This window comes from Crocuta crocuta, unplaced genomic scaffold (assembly GCF_008692635.1).
Source record: "Crocuta crocuta isolate KB4526 unplaced genomic scaffold, BGI_CrCroc_1.0 scaffold216, whole genome shotgun sequence".
NCBI lineage: Eukaryota > Metazoa > Chordata > Mammalia > Carnivora > Hyaenidae > Crocuta > Crocuta crocuta.
In genome coordinates, this window is record NW_027531504.1 from 1,176,132 (window position 1) to 1,192,407 (window position 16,276).

The 16,276-nt window shown below is 36.7% G+C and overlaps 1 protein-coding gene across 2 annotated transcripts in view; it reads right to left on the bottom strand.

Moving 5' to 3' along the window:
- Positions 1-611: 611 nt before the first annotated feature.
- ANO4 (anoctamin 4) overlaps positions 612-16,276 on the bottom strand; it is a 342,675-nt gene continuing 327,010 nt past the window's right edge. For both annotated transcript variants that reach the window (XM_077772254.1, XM_077772253.1), the window contains 3 exons: positions 5,786-5,891; positions 3,631-3,837; positions 612-1,382 (listed from right to left, as the gene is read on the bottom strand). In XM_077772254.1, coding sequence (XP_077628380.1) covers positions 3,646-3,837; positions 5,786-5,891 — 298 coding nt within the window. In that variant the 3' untranslated portion in view covers positions 612-1,382; positions 3,631-3,645. The remainder of the gene's footprint in view (positions 1,383-3,630; positions 3,838-5,785; positions 5,892-16,276) is intronic.

Genomic DNA, 16,276 nt, shown 5'->3' on the forward strand with positions numbered 1-16,276 from the left:
ACATCAGGTCATAGAAAAAACTAAGAAATGGTTGAAGTCCTACCCTGCTCAAAGTCACTCTGACTGCTGGTACTATACAGGCTAAGAAAACCTCTAAGATCTTTGGGAATCGATCAGCTTAAGTGAATACATGTCTAAGATAGGACAGTGTTTGATGGACATGGTAATCATCTCCCTAACTCACATAGGCAAGATGATAACATAGTTCAAGGGCAGGTTCTGCTATCTCTAGAAAAAGAGTAACCACAACAGGCATTGCTTAGAAACCTCCGCCGCCACCCCAGAATGGATGGCCTCTTCCAAAGATTAGCAGACCAAACTAATCAGGGCAATTAAAACATCATACATAAGTGTCATTGGCTATATTTCTTATTTCCTCAACAAAGGATGTCAATGACATTTTCCAAGTTCTTCTGAGAGATCTCTAATTAGTTGGCTTGATATTCTAAAAAAGTAGCCTAGAAACAAGATGGGGAAATAAATGTACTCTCTCTGAAGTGATTTCTCAGGAGTGTGTGGGAGTAATAAACCTTTCTTTAAAGATCCCTCTCTGATTTCTCTTATTCTCTGAGAAAAAAAGGCAACAGATTTTCAGAAGACCCAACTGAAAATATTCCATGTGCATAAATTTATTTTAAATTTTATTGCATCACATTATACAAGCATTAAACATGGCTTCATGTTGATGACTATTTAAATGTGAAAATTTGTCATTCATGTCAGTACCCTTTGGCTATTTACAAGTAAGGAATTTCTATGTACTTTATATATCTCTGTATTTGTATGTACATATGTAAGAATACATGACTATACATATGTACACACAGAAATACATCTATGGCCATACACATAGCTATAGATATGTCATACATAATAATCTCCTCAGAAAGATCTGAAATTAAAAAAAGAAAAAGAAAAAGTTGTAAACAGGGTCTTGTCTGTATCGTTCGGTGACATGGAGTTAGTTAGGACCATATGATGACATTCTAAGAATGTGTGTCCAGGTGTCTGAATACCCTTATTAGCCCAGTGTCTGTAAAATTCACATGGGACAGAATGCAAAAAAGGTAGCAAACAGGCTGAAAAACAGGCCCAGTATACAAGTTCCCCTTGGTTTTAAAAACTTGAGAATGTAACTGCCCATGACGTGCATGCTTGCTGGGTCAAGAATGGTCTATGGATAGAGAGCGATTGTGTGCTGCAATGTGTTTCACAGCAGCATGACTTCCCAGGTCGTCCTTTAAGGGTGCTGACTCCCCAGCTGCTGCCAATGTCTGCGACATGCACTGTGGTTGCATTGTAGTCATTCGATTGAATGTGCTTTTGCACAGCTAGGAGAAGTAAACAGGTTTCAGGTCCTTGGCTTGGAAATGAACTATTCCCTGGAAAGAGGAAAGAAGGCATTGAAACCCTGTGTACACACGATGGCTTAAGAACATGGTGTGCAATGGTTTGTTTGTACTCACCATGAATCGGAGGCATTGAAAAAATCTGTAACCCCAAACTGAGTCAGGTATGGTTTAAAAATTATTGTGCCTGCTTTACAGATGAACAGACTGAGTCAGAAAGACAGTCTGAAGCAAGGAGACATCCTGTCAACTGTTCGAGGAATAAGACAAATACTATTCTTTCAAGCAAAAATTAGAAATGGCCTCTGGGGAGAAAGCAGCCCATAATGATGAGGCCAGAAGACACGCCCAATTGGTTACCAGCCTTAGAGCCCAGTGCAGCCCCTAGAAGTGTAGGTAATGCCTACCTTGGTCTCCAGCCACTGGAGTTCCTGGGAGCAACTCTCTTTACTAATGTCTGTTTTAAACAAAGCCATCTGGAGAGTCAGGCTTTTCCTCTGAAGGCTGACCAGAGCCAGAGAAGGAGGTGATCAGAATGGGTATGGGAGGCAGGGGCTTGGAACAAATTCTAGAATTCCAGAGGGTTAAAACTGGATAGACTTTTTATTTTTATATTTTTATTTTATATTTATATTTTTTAAGTTTTTAAATTAAATTCCAGTTAGTTAACCTACAGTGTAATATTAAAAACTAGATAGGCTCTTAAAGTATTGTTCAGTCCAACTTCTTTACTTTTGTAAATGTGAAATCAAATCCACATGACTACTCCATTCCAGATCATACAGAGAATGGCAAAGCCAGGTCTAGAATCCGGTGGACCATAACACAATGTTTAACAAATCCTGTATAGTATTCGGTAGCACTGTATTGTTTCATACATGTCTCACATACATTGTCTTATTTGAGCTGCATATTAGTTCTGTCAAATAAGCAGGCTCAGAAAAAGTAAGCAATTTCCCCAAAGTCACATAGTCAGATGGCAGATCTAGGAAATGGCAAAATTATTATGTTGTAAAAAATGTTTTGCCTTTTGTGAAACCACAACCTACTTTGGAATTGAGGGTAGGGGCATTGTTCAATATCTTTATACTACTATTATCCTTGTGAGCCTGGGGTCTGGATGATTTTTTCCCAGTCCACCTTCATATCCAACTCAAAATAACCTCCTAGACTCTTAACACACATCTGGGGTGACACAACCTCACTAGTTGAGCGACAAATAGCTCTGCAGATATTGTCTACATCTTAATCAATACGCAAAATGAAAACATACTTTTTTCTCCTTGTATAGCTCATTTTTTTTGGAGGCCAGATTGTGAAAAATGTTTTCAAAGTTAGTTTTCAGACAAGTGGAGGGGGAGAAATGAAGGGTGGAGGAAGGCAAAAGAAATGCTATGATATTAGATTCACAGAGTACCAAAACTGAGAGCTCATCTAATCATTTCATCAGTGAGGAAACTGAGGCCCAGAGGTGAACTGAGTTGTCCGAGGACACATAGCCAACAACTGACTTACCTGAGAGAAGGTTTCAGAAAAACTTTGATAAGATATGTAGGAACATTATGAAACTGTCTCACAATATTTTTAGCCTGAATCCACCTAACCTTTATTAATTGGATTGCATTTAATGGGTGCCATGTACTTGACACTATGCTAACTAGCTGCAAGAATAAAGTTATCATCCATAAAGACTTTCCTAAAGATGCTTAAAATTGTGCTGGGAAGCTTGATAACTATTTGAAAGTCATGAATTAATAATACAGTTCAATATATAGGTCAATACATGTAGTAATGATGCAATAACCAGAGAAGTTTATAAGAAGTGAGTTTCAGTGGGATGAGTCTGGGGAAAACCTATTAGAGGGTATGGTGTGACATGGACCAGCCTGGGAGGAAACAATAAGTGGGTAATGGAGGGAGGGCCATCTTGGGTGAGATTAAAAGGTGACTTTAAACTCTCAAGGCAACATGACTCTTCTTTCTATTTAGAGAGAACTGCCAAACTGGAGGAGAAGGCAGAGAAGAAGGTTTATTTCAGGGAACAAGGAGGCTAACTCATAAAGACCTCAACTGCCAGGCCAAGAGTGTCCTGGAGGTAGAAAAGAGTTGCAGGAATTAGTGGAAAGGGAAGATAAAGTTAAATTGTGCAATTAAGAAATAAGCTGGTTTGAGAAGCTTCTAAGGAGTTTGACTCATTTCAGTAGGACAATGGCAAGCTTTGATTCAAGGAATTTAAAGCACCAACTTCAACCCAAGGAGAGGTTTGAGACCATGAGCATACCTCTCCCCCATCTTGTCATGGCCACTCATTGTGGTGTGCTTTTCCATTTTTCTTCCTCTCCTTTCGTTCCTTCTGGAGACGCTCCAGTTCTGCTTCATACATCATCTCTTGAATTAAGTACTTCTCTCTTCTCATTCGATCCCTTAGATCTTTTGGGAGGTCTGGGATCAGATATGAAATGAGGTGCTTTATACAAAACACAAGATGCTAAAAACATAAGGGAGAATACAAGTTAGGTCTGCTGCCCATCCTTAGCTGGAAAGAGCTCTGGGAGCTGGTGTAAAAACATCTCTCACTCCAAGGATGTGGAGCCTCTCCAGTGTCTGGAGAGTGGAATGAGGCCAAGGGAGGTGTGTTTGAGGGAAGAAGACCATAGGGATAGGTGAGGACTGAACTTGGTCTGATGACACTTCATAGGGAATGAGGAAAGGAATTGGGAAAGAATGTGAAGAACATGTGATCAGAGAATGCAAAGGAGAGCCGAAAGTACATATGCTATGGAATCAGAATACCTAGGGCTGAATCTTGGCTCTGTAGCTTTTATTACTTAAGAGCTGTCTGTTTAGCAGAGAATTAGTCACTCTGAGCTTCAATTTACTCATGTATAAAACGGGCATAATTGTGAAAATTATAAGAAAATGTTGCAGGGGCGCCTGGGTGGCTTAGTCGGTTAAGCCTCCGACTTTCGCTTGGGTCATGATCTCGCGGTTCGTGGGTTTGAGCCCCACGTCGGGCTCTGTGCTGACTGCCAGCTCAGAGCCTGGAGCCTGTTTCGGAGTCTGTGTCTCCCTCTCTCTCTGACCCTCCCCTGCTCATGCTGTCTCTCTCTCTCTCTCTCTCTCTCTCTCCTAGAAATAAATAAAAAAAAAAAAAAAAGAAAATGTTGCAAATGCAGATTGCTAAATTTACTTTGCAAATTTTGATTATGAGAATTATCAATAGGCCTAAGGGATATGATCATTTCAGGAAGAAACTTTTTTTTTTTTTGGCAAACTGCCACAAATTCTTTACCTGACTTACTAATAGCTGAAACTCTAGAATCACTGTCATTTCTGTTTGTCTATATGAGGATGATCAGTAAAGTGACAGATGATAATTTAAAGGCTTCCATAATTCTAAAGTATTAAAAACTTTTAAGAGGGGCTCATTCATTGATAAGTGAATTCCCAGGGAAAAACAGCTTGTCTTCTCTTGGTTCCCTGGAGTGAAGGAAAAAAACAACAGAAAAGAGGTATAGGAAACTCACAGTCCAAGCCAAGAGTCAGTCTTGGTTTTTCCTTAATCTAGCTTTAATATATATAACTGGATATCAAATTTTCATTTATAAGTATAGTCATAGAAATACAAATGATTTGGGGCATCTGGGTGGCTCAGTCAGTTAAGTGTCCAACTTAGGCTCAGGTCATGATCTCACCATTCATGAGATTCATGAGTTTGAGCCTCACGTTGGGCTCTGTGCTGACAGCTCAGAGCCTGGAGACTGCTTTGGATTCTGTGTCTTCCTCTCTCTCTGCCCCTACCCTGCTCATGCTTGCTCGCTGTCTCTCTCTCAAAAATTAAAAAAAAAAAAATGCATATGATTTTTAGCAGTAATTTTCTTAAAGACTCAAAGAAAATTGATGATTTATTTTTATTGACATATAGGCAATTGCTAGGTAGATTCTAAATCAATTTTGAGTCTAAGATAATGAATACTTATTTGTGTCTTGACTATAATGCCATGATGACACATAACCAGAGGCTACCACTTGTATAATACCCAGTTCAATGCTTCCCAAACTATAGTCTTTTGAACACCTACATCAGAAAGAATCACCTTGGAGGGTTTGTGAAAAGTAAATTACAGACTTGATGTATCTGAATCTCTGTGAGTAGTGATGATAAAACCTACAATTTTCCTAAAGTTGAAGAACAATGGGCTCAGAGTATTAGGACTAATGATTTCTGACTTATCCATTAACAATCAACAATAGACTTTCACTTATTTCTTGAACAACTCAAGAGAAAAAAGATTTAAAAAAGAGGCTATATAATATTACTATAATACTTCTGGACATACATAATCACAGTGAAAGTTCTCAGTTGTATTTTATGCATTATTCTTAGTTACTTCATTATGGCAAAGGTAGTAAAGGAATTGGTTAAGAGAAGATACCTCAAACACAATGATAAAAGCCAATCGAGCTGCTAGGACGTGCCAGAACTGCAGTGTGTAGCCATAGGGCACCAGTGAATGAGGAGGGTCGCGGTAGTCTCGGTATCTATAAATATAGAGGAGAATGAGTGTTACATTCCAAACTATGATTTTCCTGACTCCCATATCTCCTCCATTCCCACTAGGTAGTCCTCACTCATGATAGACAGTGTAAAGTTTCTCTCTCCTAGACATTTGTCACTTTACTTGTCCATCCTGTCTTCTGGTAAAAGAATGTCTCCTCTCCTCTGAGAAATTATCCATGTAGGTTAGGCACGGCTCACCCCCTCCCCCAACTCCAGCTCAAAAGATGATCAGTGAGAATCCTCACCAGGACTTCTGCTAGAATGGTCACTTAGCAAATTATCACTAAGTCCACAGAAGGTAAAAGCCTGGAGCTGCTGCTGGCTATCACAGAGCATGTGGAGAGAGCTTGTTTGAAAATGGTCATTTGAACAACTCAGAGCCAGCAGAGAGGCATTGTCTTGTGGACACTGCTGGAGGCTTGAGATCTAGCCATCTCTAATGTGTTATTCCTTCAACTTCCCAGTTACCTCAACCAATGACTTTTTTAAAAGTCTGTTTATATTGGATTTCTGCCACTTGGCACTAAAGAGTCCTTCTCAATATATGCTCCATATATTGGATCAAATTCCACAAATATATGTTGAATATCTACTAGGACCAAGGCACTGGCCCTAAGAACTTAAATCCATGTAACTCCACTTTATCCTTACCATTATTATTATTACTATAATGACAGGTGGGAAAACAGAAAAATTATTATGGAGTTTTCATGTGTCTTGAGCCCAGTGTTTTTTCATTAGCCCCAGAAATGTGTAAAGATCTGGAAGTGTTAATTCTTCTAATAGTTCTGTGTGTAAACATACCAAATTCCCTGGTCTCAGGCAAAATTATGATTATCCAGACTCCTAACTTGGATAGTACCTAACCTCAACATCAGCACTAACTTACATATGAGACTGCAAGATAATTCTTATGCAAAGTACCTTTTTAAAAAATTAAGTATAAATGACAAATGATGTTATATTAGTTTCAGGTATAGAACATATTGATTTGACAATTTTATACATTACTCAGTAGTGCTCATTACAGTAAGTATTGTCACCATCCAACATTATTAAATATTGACTAGGGGCACTTGGGTGGCTCAGTTGGTTAAGCATCCGACTTCGGCTTAGGTCATGATCTCATGGTTCGTGGGTTCGAGCCCCGCATCGGGCTCTGTGCTGACTGCCAGCTCAGAGCCTGGAGCCTGTTTCATATTCTTTATCTCCCTCTCTGTCTCACCCTCCCCTGCTCATGCCGTCTCTCTCTCTCTCTCGCTCGCTCAGAAATAAATAAAACATTAAAAAAATTAAAAATATTGACTGTATTCCCTATGCTGTACTTTTCAACACATAGGATTTATTTATTTTATAACTGGAAGTCTGTATCTCTTAATCTCCATTATCTATTTAGCCTATCCCCCTACCCACCACCCCTCCGACAATCAGCAGTTTGTGTTTAAAAGTCTGGTTTTTTGTTCATTTGTTTTGCTTTTTAGATTCCACATATAAGTGAAATCATATGATATTTATCTTTTTCTGATTTATTTCACCTAGCATAATACCCTCTAGGTCCACCTATATTGCCACAAATGGCAAGATCTTCTTTTTTTGTGTCTAATAGTCCATTATACACATATAAATCCCCTCTTTTTTAACCATTTATCTGTCAGTGTCCAGTTGGATTGCTTCCATACCTTAGCTATTGTGAATAATGCTTCAATAAACATAGGAGTGCACGTATTTTGTCGAATTTGCGTTTTCATTTTCTGTAGGTAAATACCCAGTAGTAGAATTACTGGATTATACCTTATATCTAAGTTTTTGAGGGACCACCATAAGGTTTTCCACAGTGATTGCACCAATTTACATTCCCTCTAACAGTGCATGCGGATTCTCTTTTCTCCACATCCTCTGCCAACACTTGTTGTTACTTGTTTTTTTGATTCTAGCCATTCTGGCTGATGTGAGATGATACCTCATTGTGGTTTTCTTTTATCTCCCTAATGATTAGTAATGTTGAACACATTTTTATGTGTTGGCCATTGGTGTGTTGTCTTTGGGAAAATGGCTACTTAGGTACTGTGCCTACTTTTTTTAATCTGATTGTTTTCTAATGTTGAGTTATATAAGTTCTTTGTATATTTTGGATATTAACCCCTTATCAGCTGTATCAATTGCAAATATTCCCTCCCATTTACTAGGCTGCCTTTTAGTTTTGTTGATTTCCTTTGCTGTGCAAAAGCTTTTTATTTTGGTGTAGTCCCACTACTTTATTTTTGCTTTTGTTTCTCTTAAGGACACCTATCAATAAATATTTTGCTATTACTAATGTCCAAGAGAATACTGCCCATATTTCCCCCTAGGATTCTTATAGTTTACATTCTTACATTTAGGTCTTTAAACCATTCCAAGTTTATTTTTGTGTATGGTATAAGAAAGTGGTCCATGGCACCTGCGTGGCTCAGTTGGTTGAGTGCCTGACTCTTGATTTCAGCTCAGATTCCAGTGTCGTGGGATCAAGCCCTACATCAGGCTCCATGCTAAGCATGGATATTTTCTCTCCCTCTCTCTCTCTCTTTCCCCCCTACTGACCCCTTTCCTCGCTTGCATTCTCTCTCTCTCTCTCTCAAAAAAAAAGTGGTCTAGTTTCATTTTTTGCATATATCTGTCCAGTTTTTCCAACACCATTTGTTGAAAGGACTATCTTTTCCCCATTGTATATCTTGCCTCTTTTTTCATAGATTGACCATATAGGTGTGAGTTTATTTATGGGCTGTCTATCCTGTTCTATTGATTTATGTGTCTATTTCTGTTCTATGCAGAATATCTTTGAAAAGCAGCAAAGACTATGAAAATGAGCTGTCACTGTTATAACAATCATCATATTATCATTAGTGTCTCTGGAATATAATAATAATGTATTACAATAGTTTTGTCAGTAAAATTATGTTTATGATGAGTGTCTGGTGCTGAAATTAAGAATGAATCTACTAGTGTCTTCAAGCTGTTGGTTCTCTCTGTAATGATGAGGATAGTAATTGTCTAAAACACCTTTTTTCTAATATATGACTACATAGATGATTTCTGTCAAAGGTCCAATTAGGAACTAAAAGTTTGCATGGACTAATCTTTCCTTTTTGCAGAGCACATCTAGTCAAGAATCAGGAATTGTGTTTTCTGCAGTTAACAAATGTGATTCCTGTGTTTGTCTTTAGCTACATAGATTATATTTGGATTATATTTGAAATATAAGTAAATATCCTAGAATAAAAATGGCAGTATGCTTTCTATTATACATATGGTTGATTATTAGACAAATGTATACTTATAAAAGGAAGGAAACTAAGTTGTTTCAAGAGTCATCCTCAAGAACTCCTTACTTTTTACACAACAGCATTCACTAAAACAAAATTCTTTTCAGAGCCCACTGCTCCCCTTCCTATTTATGCCTCTGCTCTGCTCTTGTGCCCTTCATTGTGACTGCTCCATTTCCTAGCTTCTCAGACCTTCTTCAACTTTTATTTTTTCTTCCATTTTCCAATGTTTATTTTTTTATAATTATTTTTTACAAATAGTTTATTGTCAAGTTGGTTTCCATATAATACCCAGTGCTCATCCCCACAAGTGCCCCTCTCCATGCCCATCTCCCCCCTCCTCACCCACACCCATCAGTCCTCAGTTTGTTCTCAGCATTCAAGAGTCTCTCATGGTTTGCCTCTCTCCCTTTCCCCCACTATTTCCCNGGAGGGATGTTGAGCATCGTTTCATGTGTCTGTTGGCCATCTGGATGTCCTCTCTGGAGAAGTGTCTGTTCATACCTTCTGCCCATTTCTTCACTGGGTTACTTTTCATTTGAAGAATTTTAATAAATCTCTTCCTCCCCAGATCCCTTCTAAATTCACTGGGTGGAAAATTATGGTTTTCCCCAAACCACAATATAGATGTATCATGCCTAAATTTCTGCTACGTATTTGGTAGCAAATAAATGAATTCATTTATATATCAAATATAATCATTAACTATAAGCATGAAAACTAGAAAGATGAAATACTTTATGATCCAAAGGTGAGTGATTATCAAACACGACTATTTATAAAATTATACATATATATGCAAGTAGTTTTCCTCCCATCCCCATTCTGCTGTTTCACTTTCCATGGTTTCAGTTGCTACACCCTCTCTACCATAGGCAGGAGGGAGAGGATCCTCTTCCTGACTATTGTCACAAAGTCAAAAGGAGCCTAATGTAGGTCACAACACCTATCATTTGCCTCAATTCATCTCCTCACATAGGCATTTTTATTTCACATCATCACAAGAAGAAGGGCAAGTATGGTGTTATATTTTGAGAGGGAGAGATCACATTCACATAAGTTTTCTTACAGTATATTGTGATAACTATTATTATTAATCCCTTACTGTGACTAATTTATAAATTAAATGTTATGTATACATATGTATGTATAGGAAAAATATAGTATATATAGGGTTTGGAACCATCCATAGTTAAAGGCCTCCACGTGGGGTCTTGAGTTGTATCTCCTGCAGATAAGGGAGGACTACTGTAATACGCAAAAATGAAAACACTTGTTTTTAGGTGGTGATCTTAAATTTTAATTTGTAGCATTTTATATTTTAAAAATTAACATTCTTTACATTTTTAATATTTAGAAAACACTCACCATGGCTATGGTGAGTTGGGAATACTTCAGGAAATTTCTATATAGAGATCCAGTTGTTGAGAATATGCATCTATTTGCTCAGCCTCTGTAGAGTATACATCCATTTGTTGATCTATCACAGAGCTCCGGTCTCATATGTGCCCAAAGGATTGCAATGTTCCTACACTGGCACTTAACTTCTGATTCTTATTCTTAAAACCTATGGAATTTTTAAAAGTTTCAGTTTTCAGAAGCAGCAGGTTTCTGGCCTTCCTACTCTCTTAAGCTATTGCATCATAAAGTCAAGTTTCTCTCTAGATAATTCCTTATTATTACCCTAAGTCAATTAAAATGCAGTGGTGCTAATGAATTTGGCTGTCATCTGCTTCACTGCCCACAGCTGTCCCCAGAACTATACACTGGAAAGCACACTGAAACCAAGTTTGGGGTCTGCCTGATTTTATGATCTTGGGTAATTCATGAAGCTTCTCTGGACATCAGTTTTCCCTGGTGACACAATTAGAGTCTCTTTATTGCACCAGGCTCTAATGTTTTGGAATCTCACTCTTGTATGAGTTTGCAGAAGACTGTTTCCAGGGGAGCTCTCAGTTAATGTGCCAGCCTACTCCTGATCCACTGGTCTTTGCAATGAGGCCGAGGTCTGAGAGATGTTCAGATGTCATTTGTGCCCCATGTCTCTGTTTTTTGATGCAGTGCTATGATTATTGGCTTGCAAGCATACTTTTTTTCCCTAGGGCCAGGTATAGTTAATACATTCCTATTTTCAAAAATGTAAAAGTATAGGTACATTTGAAAGAATGAGAATGAACTTCATGTAACCCCATCCAAGTTAAGACCTAGAACATGGTCTGGGGCTTAGAAATGCCTCATTGGCAATCCCAGACACCCTGAGAGGTAACTGCTATTTAATTTTCTGCTTTTCTCTACAGTTGTACTACTTGATCAAGTTGAGTTCCTAATAAAACAGTGCTTAGTTTTTGTCTGCCTTGAACTCTGTATAAATGAAATAATATTATATGTGTTATTTTCTGATTATTATCTTTGAGTTCTCAATTCTGTTCCATTTTCTATTTGATTCTGTGACACCACTACATTGATGGATTACTAAAAGTTTATACTATTTCTAGTATAAGGTAAATCTCCCCTTTATTCAAAGTATCTTGACTCTTCTTCATCCTTTGCATTTCCATATAATATTATTTTTGACATAAGGTGCACAGAATTGGTCTACTCCTAAATCTCAATTTATAATTAAACTTATTGGTCCATTCATGTTCTTCCTATATTTATTTAAAACTTTAATAGTATAATGAACTTCATAAATCCACCATGCAACCCAAGACTTAAGACATTATCAGGAATTTATATATTACCGTCTGTGCTCCTCCTTTTCCTCATTCCCTTGCTTTCCTCATCCTGAATTTCATTCTTATCATTAACAAATGTTTGTATGTATATTCATTTGTCTGGATATTATACTGTTTGTTTAGTTTTGGTTTTGAATTTCCTAGAAAGGCTTTATACTGTATGCAGTCTTCTGAGGCTGTTTTTTTCTCTTTTTACTACCATGCTACTAAGATTCATCCATGCTGTTGCGAATTTATTTCCATTGCTATAAAACAGAACTTAGTATGAATATATTCATATTCATATGTGAATGTGGATGTTTTATGTAGTGCGTGTTTAGATATATACTCACAGGCTGGCCATTTCTTTATTTTCTTTCAACTTGTCTAACCATGTAAGGTCTTGGGGAAAAAAAAGTTCAAGTTTATCCAGTTTGGATAAAAGTCCTTCCACATTCCATTCTGGGTTTCACCTTTATTGTTAAGAATTATTTTTTCCTGTAATGAGAACTTTTAAGATAAACTTTTAGCAAATTTAAGATATGAAATACAGTATTATTAACTATAGTCACCATGCTGTGTATTACACCTCAAGATTTATTTTATAATTGGAAGTTTGTATCTTTTAACGATGTTCACAAATTTTGATCTGGCAATTACCACTATGTTCTTTGACTGTATGTGTTTAAGTTTTTTGTTTTGTTTTGATGCTGTATATAAGTGAGATCATACAGTATTTATTTTTTTCCTATCTGACTTCTTTCATTTAGCGTAATGTCCTCGGGGTCTATCCATGGTATCATAAAAAGCAAGATTTCCTTCTATTTTATGGCTGAAAAGTATTCATGTTTGTATATGTGTGTTATCACATTTTCTTTATTCATTCATGAATGGGCAGTTAGGTTGTTTCTGCATTTGGGTATTGTCTTGGCTAGCTACAATAAACATGAGGGTAGAGATATCTTTTTGAGTTAGTGTTTGGATAATACTTAGAAGCAGTATTGCTGGATCATATGAATTTCTAGGTTTTTTTTTTTTTTTTTTTTTTTTTTTAGGAACCTCCATACTATTTCCATAGTGGCTGCACCAATTTACATTCTCACCCACCCCGTGCACAAGGGTTCCTTTTTCTATGCATGCATTCCAAAACTTGCTATTTCTTATTAGAATGGCTATTATTAAAAAAGACAACTGTGAAGTGCTATCTCATTGTGGTTTTGATTTACATTTCCCTGATGATCAGTGATATTGACTAGCTTTTCATGTACCTTTTGGCCAGCTGTATGTCTTCTTCAGAAAAATGTCTAGGTCTTCTTCCCACGTTTAAATTGAATTGTTCATTTTTTTCCATTGTATGTGTTCTTTGTATATTTTGGATATTGGATATTAACCCCTTATCAGATATGATTGGCAAATATTTTTCCCATTAAATAGATTGTCTTTACAATGTTGTTGATGATTTCCTTTGCGATGAAGAAGCTTTCAGTTTGATTTATTCCCACTTGTTTATTTCTGCTTTTGTTGCCTTTGCTTATGATGTCGGATTCAAGAAATTATCACCACAACCAACATCAAATAGCTTAATGCCTATGTTTTCTTCTAAGAGTTACATGGTGTCAGGTCTTATGTTCAAAGCTTTAATCTATTTTGAGTTAATTTCAGTGTATGATGTAAGATGGTGGCCCAGTTTCATTCTTCTACAGGGGCTGTCCAGTTTTCTCAATACCATTTATTGAAGAGACTGTCCTTTCTCCATTGTATATTTTTGGCTCTGTTAGAAGTTAATTATGCATGGGCTTATTTCCGGGTTCTCTATTCTGTTCTATTGATCTATATGTGTCTGCTTTATGACAGTACCATACTGTTTGGATTACTATAACTTTATAATATAGTGTGAAATCAGGAACATGATGCCTCCATTTTTTTCTTTCACAAGATGGCTTTGGATATTTGAGGTCTTTTGTGGTTCTATGCAAATTTTAGGATTGTTTTTTCTATTTCTGTGAAAAATGCCATTGGAATTTTGATAGGGATTGCACTGAATCTATTTGGGTAGTATGGGCATGTTAATTCATTCTTTAAAAATTTTTTACATTTAAATTCTAGTTAGTTAACATACAGTGTAGTCTTGGCTTCAGTAGAACCCAGTGCTCATCCCAACAAGTGTCCACCACCTATTTAACCCATCCCCCCCACCTCCCCTCCAGCAACCCTCTGTTTGTTCTCTATATTTGAGTCTTTTATGGTTTGTCTCCCTCTCTGTTTGTATCTTATTTTTCCTTCTCATCCCCTATGTTCATCTGCTGTGTTTCTCAAATTCCATATACGAAGGAAATCTTATGATATCTGTGTTTCTCTGATTCATTTTGCTTAGCTTAATACTCTAGATCCATCCTTGTTGTTACAAATGGCAAGATGCCATTCTTTTACATTGCCAAGTAGCATTTCACTGTGTGTGTGTGTGTGTGTGTGTGTGTGTGTGTGTATCCTCTTTATTCATTAGTTGACAGACATTTGAACTCTTTCCATAATTTGGCTATTGTTGATAGTGCTGCTATAAATATCGGGGTGAATGTGTCCCTTCAAATCAGCATTTTTGTATCCTTTAGATCAATACCTAGTAGTGCAATTGAAAAGATGCTCAACAACACTGATCATCAGAGGAAATCAAAACCACAATGAGATACCACCTCACATTTGTCAGAATGGCAAAAAATAACAACTCAGTAAACAACAGATGTTGGTGAGTATGTGGAGAAAGGAGAACCCTTTTGGACTGTCGGTGGGAATGCAAACAGTGCAGCCACTCTGGAAAGCAGTATTAGAGTTTCCTCAAAAAATTAAAAATATAACTACCCTAAAAATTCTTCTAATCCATGAGCACAGACTATCTTTCCAATTATTTGTATCTTCTATTTCTTTCATCGTTGTCTTATAGTTTTTAGCGTACAGATAGGTATTTTACCTCCTTGGTTAAATTTATTTCTATTTTATTTTTTTGATGTAGTTATAAATGAAATTGTTTTCTTTATCTCTCTGATAGTTTGTTATTAGTGTATAGAAACACAACTGATTTCTGAATATTGATTTTGTTTCCTACAAATTTACTTAATGCTTGTCAGTTCTAGCAGTTTTCTGCTGGAATCTTAGGACTGTCTATATGTAATAGGTCATCTGCAAATAATGATAATTTTACTTCATTTCCCTTTGGATGCATTTTACATATTTTTTTTATCTAACTGCTCTAGTTAGGACTTCCAATACTATGTTGGATAAAAGTGGATAGACTGGGCATCCTTGTATTGTTCCTGATCTTAGAGGACAAGCTGTTAGCTTTTTACCATGGAGTATGACATAGCCATGGGCTTGTCATATATAGTTTTTATTATTATGTTGAGGTACATTTCTTCTATATTCAGGTTGTTGAGAGTTGTTATTGTGAAAGGATGTTGAATTTTGTCAAATGATTCATCTGTTGAGATGATCATATCATTTTTGTATTTTATTTTGTTAATGTGGCATATCACATTGATTGGTGGATGTGGAATGACCATCCTTGTATTCCGGGATAAATCTCATTTGATTATGGTGTGTGGTCCTTCTAATGTATTGTTGAATTCAGTTTACTAATATTTTTTTGAAGAATTTTACACTTCTATTCATCAAGGAGATGAGCCTGTAATTTCTTTTCTTGTGGTATCCTTGTGTGGTTTTGGAATTCGGGTAATGCCAGCCATGCAAAATGAATTTGGATGGGTTTCCTCCTCTTCTACTGCTCAGACGATTTTGAGAAGAACTGGTATTAATTCTTTGAATGTGTGGTAGGACTCACCAGTGAAATTTTCTGGTCCTGGACTTTTGTTTGTTGGGAGGTTTCTGTTTACTGATTCTATCTCTTTACCAGTAATTGGTGTGTTCCAATTTCCTGTTTCTTCCTGGTTTGGTCTTGGTAGTTTGTTTGTTTCAAGAAATTTATCCATTGATGTAAGTTGGGTATTAAAGTTCCCTACTATCAGTGAATTGCAATGCATTTCTCCCTTAGGTCTATTAATATTTGTTTTATATATTAGGTGCCCCTTTGTTGAGTATGTTGGGAGAAATGTTGTATCTTATTGGATTGACTGACCCCTTTATCATTGTGTAATGATCTTCTTTTAAAAGTCTTTGTTTAGAACAATCTATCTCAGCTTTCCTTAGGTTTTTATTTTCATGTGATAGATTTTTCCATCCCTTCACATTCAGCCTGTTTGTGTCCTTACATCATAAGTGAGGCAGCAAATAGATCTTGTCTTTTTATCCATTCAGCCACTCTATGTCTTTTGTTTGAAGAATTTATATTTAAAGTCATTACTG